The sequence below is a fragment of the Egretta garzetta genome, unplaced genomic scaffold (genome assembly GCF_000687185.1).
Source record: "Egretta garzetta isolate BGI_Z169 unplaced genomic scaffold, ASM68718v1 scaffold608, whole genome shotgun sequence".
NCBI lineage: Eukaryota > Metazoa > Chordata > Aves > Pelecaniformes > Ardeidae > Egretta > Egretta garzetta.
Window position 1 is genome coordinate 375497 of NW_009260498.1, and position 5260 is coordinate 380756.

Consider the following 5260-nt stretch of genomic DNA (forward strand, 5'->3'; position numbering starts at 1 on the left):
TGCCCGTGACGGCCCAGCAGTGAAGGGTACCAGGGCCTCATGGCCAGCACATCAGGAAAAAAAAAAAAAATTAAAAATAAATAAATAAAAAAAAAAAGAGGACCAGCCCCAAACCCCATCCAGGCACAGAAATTTTTTTCTCCGCACCCTGAAGCGATGTTGGTCTCAGGACAGGTCCTGCCCCAGCCCCGCGCATCCTCCTGCATCCCACAGGCGTTTCTCCCCATCGCTGCTTCTCCCATGGGGTGGGCAGCACGTCCCCACCAGCTGGGGCTGCCCCGAGCATCTCATCAAGTGCTTAAAACTGCATTTTTAAACAGGGTTTGGGTTTTTTTGTTTGTTTGTTTGTTTGGGGTTTTTTTTTTTTGTAAACAACTTTTATTGGGAGCGTCATAGGGAACAACCAGCGGATGTTAATGGCACTGAACCCTTCAGCTGGCAGCAAGTCCAGGCTGGCTGATGGGATTTCATGGCAACATTGTGCTTTACAGGCTTCTTGTTAAGGAAAACAAAAAAAAAAATTAAAAAAAATAATCACATTGGAGTTTTAACATGTGAGTGCAAAAGTATATAAAGGTAACAACTCAGTTATTCACTTGGCAGTCAAAGAAAACCTTTACATAGCAACGTTGTAAAGTGTGCAAAAATAGATGGCAAAAAAATGCAGCTGATGTTTCTGCTATGGGAAGGTCTCTGCGAGTCGGCCGAGGCAGACCAGAAGCGGTTGGCCAGCGTGGGCTATGCTGCGGCGTATGGATTAACGCTGTTCTGTACATTCATGCACCTCTGCTGCAGGCGAAGCCGCTCGGCCCCGTGGTTTGGCTGGGTTAGGAAGGGGAGCGAGGATGGGCAGGGCTGCCGGGGGCCGCGGCGGGTGGGGGGGAGCAGGCAGAGCCCGCTGCCTTTAACGGCGATGCCGGGCCATGCCCCAGGGAAGGGGAAGGAGGGAAAGCCGTGCCCGGGCTGCGCAGCTGAGGGGGTGTCAGGCCCCAACCCTGCCCCTGGAAGGGGTCGCGCTGAGCCACCACCCCACAACACCCAACGGAGCTTGTCCCCGGCCAGCCCGCCCCGTCCCACCCCGGTGTGGGGACCCCCCCCGAGCCCCTCGTCCCCCAGGCAGCAGCAGCGGTGGGGACCAGCTCGGCAGGGCCACACACCCAGGGGCACCTTGCCCGGGTCTCAGGCTTAGAGCCAGGCACGTGCGAGGCCAGGCATTGCCGCAGGGCTGGGTGGGCTTTTGGTCACCTGGGTTGGGTCTGGTTGGGTTTGTGAGCTGCCGAGAGGCGCTGGAGGCACTGCAGCCCCTGCCACGGCTCCGGAGGGGGCTGCGCCGTCCCATCCCAGCCCTCCCCTGGCAGCCAGCCCATCCTTCCCTGCCTCAGCTCCGGATGCTCCTCTCATTGACGCCCGTAACAGAAAATCAACAGAGGATGAAGAACATGAGTTGGGTGAAAGAGCAGAAATTTGGTACCCGGGGAGGGGGGAAACCTGGTGAAGGAGGAAGAAGAGGAGGGGTTTGGTGCAGTTTTGCTCTTGTGTTGACAAGCCCCATCAAATGCAAATGCCCTGCAGCATCTGGGGACAAGCCCAAACTCAGTCCTCCTGCTCCCACAGGGTCATTTGTCGTCCGGTCTCAGCCACGTCCCACCAGCACCAGCGAAGACTTTCTCACTAGTTGCGGTATTTGTATAAAAAGTTAAAAGCCACGGGGCGTACGACTGCCGGCTGTCGGTCTGTCCGGCTGTCCCATCCCTCTGGAGGGGGTCCGGGCATCCCTTCCACGGCGCAAAGCCAGGCTGAGCATCGCCTTCCCCTGGGGCGACAGGCACCCCGGGGCGGCAGCAGCCTTCCCCTCCGGCTGGCCGTCCTCTTCCTCACCACCTCTTCCCAGAGCCCACCAGCCCCCGGCGGAGGCGTGGGGCGCGGGGGGGCTGCTCACAGCTGGGTCTCGTCGCGCGTCTCGGGGGTGCAGGGGCCCAGCTTGTTGCTGCAGCTGCTCTTGCGGCTGTGGCCATCGTTGGCCACGTGGGCCAGTGGGTCGGAGCGGATCAGATACCTGTGGGGGACAGCCCAGTTACACCCCTGGGACACTCCCCTGCCCCCCAGTTTCCCGATGGCAGGAGGGAGCTGCGCAATCCCTAAATTGGGCTCTGGCCCATCCTTGAGGCTGGGACATATGGGGATGCCCCCCAGCACCACGCTGGGAGCTGCTGCTCGCGGTGGCACAGCAGCTGTTAAAATAATTAGGAGTTATTTCTCCTGGCGCTGCCCAGAGGCAAAAGCCAAGGGAAAAAAAAAAAAAAAACCTCCGTGCTGCCGGTCGGAGCAGTGATGAGCAAAGCTGGGGCTGGGGCGGTTTGGGCACTGCTCAGGAACACAGAGGGGGGGACAGCCTGGGAAGGAGGCAAAAACCACAGGGCTTCATGAAAAATCATGGCAAGCAATGCAACGGGGGCGGCCCACGGCGATGGGGCAGGACGGAGGGCACGGGGAGCACTCCTGCCCCAGGGGAGCCCAGCCAAGTGGCTCCGTGCCCCGGGGGCCGCGGGTAGGCAGGGGCAGCACCTACACGATGTCGTTGAGCTCCAGCCGTGTGTCCGGGGGGGGATTGATCAGGACGTAGGACAAGGTGTTCTGGTGGTCGTTCATCTCATCTGCGAGAGGAGGGGAAAGGGCCGGTGAGGGATGGACACCCCGACAGATGCCCTAACAGACACCCCAGTGGCCCTCGCCCCTGCAGCCCCGCTGCAGCGTCCCCCCCCCCAGCACCTGGCTCCGAGGGGTCCCGGCTCATCCCAAAGGACAGCACTGAGCCCCTTTATGGAGGAGGCCATGGGCAAGGGCGTTGCTGCCAGGAGAGCACCGAGAGCATCGCTGCCACCTCCCTCCGCGCCTCCCCCCTGCTGCGCCCCCACCACGGCCCAGCCCGGGGGACTGGCAGACATAAGTCTTCAAATTCCCGCTCCCCCCACCCCAAAAAAAATAAGAAGTCTTACCTTGGTTTAGTGCAAAAAAGGGAACAGGTTAGTCTTGCCACGTTAGGTTTAGCACAGTAACTCCAACCACTGAGTCAGGGCAGCCAAACCCCCCTGGGCCGCTCGAAGGCTCTGCCCACTTCTCCCCTTCTTGGATTACTTAATTTAGCATCATCCAGCAAGAGGATTCAGTTCAACGATTGCTTCTTTCTCCTGCCCAAGGGAAACCACCTCTGTGGAGTTTCAGAGCCATCGATACCATTCGGGGATGGCTCTAAACTACAGTTACCTCGGGGGGGGGGGTGGGCTCAGGGCCACCGAGAGCTGCACCCATGGGTGCTGCGCAGGGCGAACAGGCGGCCTCGAGGTGGCGCGCCCCCCCCGGGATTTCCGAAATAGCTGAGAACAAGATCATGGGTGAAATGAATGGGGGTGCAAGGCTGCGGGCGGCCAGGGAGGGGGTGGAAGCTGCGACAAACAACACCATTTACAGACTGAGTGACCGGGTGTGGAGGGACAGGATGGAGAGGGGACGGACAGACGGACGCCAGGGGCAGCATGACGGGCGCGGCGGGATACCAGCTCGCTGCAAGGCTTGTCACTGGGACACCTCTCCGGGCTATCAGAAAGGCCCCTCTGAGCAGCATCGGGGCACACCAGGTCTTTGCCCATCTCAGACCCGTGGGGCTCGGTTTGGCGGGCAGCAGGATGGGGGACTGGCCTTAATTCGGGGCTTCTCCCACCCCCACGTCCCTGCTGTCCCCCTGCCCCGGCCGCGATCCGGAGCGGATCCCCCACGCCAGGATCCCAGTGCTGAGCCTTACAGCGAGGCAGGGACAGGGGGGGTGGCAATGCTGGGACACGGGTGGCACACAGACCCTGGGACCCGACGGGAGACACGGGGGTTTGCCATGAGGGGGGGAGGTGGGGAAGGGCCCTGGTTTGTGGCAGGTTCCCCTGCTCCATGGAAGCACCTTTTCCTGACCCCCATGCAGCCGAGCCAGGCACTGCTGAGCCCACCAAGCATATTGCCATCTCGGCCCCCGCAGCACCCCTCGGCGGCAGGGCACGGGCTCACAGCCCCAGCTCTTCTGCAGGAGGGGGAGAGACCAGCGGGGTCTGAGCTCTGCCCAGCACCCGCCGGCCAGCTGGCAATATACTCTGCTGGCCTGGGGCTTCCATGAGCCCCAGCTGGGGCTGCTTCTCTGATGAAGGACACAGTTCATAGGAAAATGCCAACTTTTCACCTTAAGCGTGGGCTAGGGAAGCCTAAAATACAGCTAGGGCGGGCTATTGCTAATTTCTACACTTTTACACCCCTGCGTAATGGTGTAAATGCTGCGATAACCCTGCAGCTCCCGCAGAGGCCAACAAGGTGCCCCGGGGCATCCGCAGCACAGGCGGGCCTCGGGGGTGGCCGCCGCCCCTCCCCTGAGCCCTGCACCTCCCCGGTTAGAAAAGGGGCTCTGCTGATGCTAGAGAGCTGGCCAGTGACCCAAGCCAAGGATTGCAAAGGGTTTTCCGAGGGCTGCCTTGCCCCCGAGCCGTGGCCGACCCACGTGCAGCTGAGAGGCAAAGGGGCCGGGGCAGGAGCTCCAGCATCACCCAGCAGCTCCGTCACGCTCGGCCTCCCTCGAATCCCCTCCTCGAGTTGCCGCTGGCCTTACAGACCAAAACCAACTTGCAAAGCAACGGAGGGAAGTGTTTGGGTTTTGTTTTGTTTTGTTTTTTAGCAACGGGGCTGCCATTTCCCTGTAAGAACTCAGCTAGAAAAGGGTCCCTCAGGTTTTTATCTTCATGACTTTACGGAGCCCCGCGTTTGCACCACCGTCGCAGGACGGTCTTTTGTTTTCCAACGCCACCCAACAAATTAGTGCTTGAAAGGCTTGGGTATCTAAGGTGAAAACCGGCAAGGGTGTGGATTGGGCTCAGCTGGCATGATCTTGTTGTACGCTGCACGCCGTGAGTCACGCGGGACTCCCAGGGAAAGGGAATTACCTTGCAAATATCCCAGGTTTACCCGATTCATCACATCACTGGCTGTTAAATTTGCTACATCCTCTACAGAACATACAGGGAAAGGCACAGACATAAACAGAGAGAGAGAGAGAGGTCAGCAAGCCATGATTCGGCAAATATCAGAGACGAGCTCCTGCACTGCAGCAATAAAATGAGCAAAAGAAAAAGGAAAGGGGGAGAAGGCAGAGCAACGTGTTCTTCCAAAACGCCATGGGTGTCCAGACACTGACGGTGACACACGGTGACAACACACTGTGCGGGGCACA

The 5260-nt window shown here is 59.7% G+C and overlaps 1 protein-coding gene across 1 annotated transcript in view; it reads right to left on the reverse strand.

Annotated features, from left to right (window-relative positions):
- Positions 1-1935: 1935 nt before the first annotated feature.
- The window catches only part of KCNT1 (potassium sodium-activated channel subfamily T member 1), a gene marked incomplete at its 5' end in the record, with an annotated part of 24442 nt that continues 21117 nt past the window's right edge, over positions 1936-5260 (reverse strand). The window contains 3 exons of the mRNA XM_035900085.1: positions 1936-2056; positions 2570-2654; positions 4974-5036. Of these exons, the coding sequence (XP_035755978.1) occupies positions 1936-2056; positions 2570-2654; positions 4974-5036 (269 nt within the window). The remainder of the gene's footprint in view (positions 2057-2569; positions 2655-4973; positions 5037-5260) is intronic.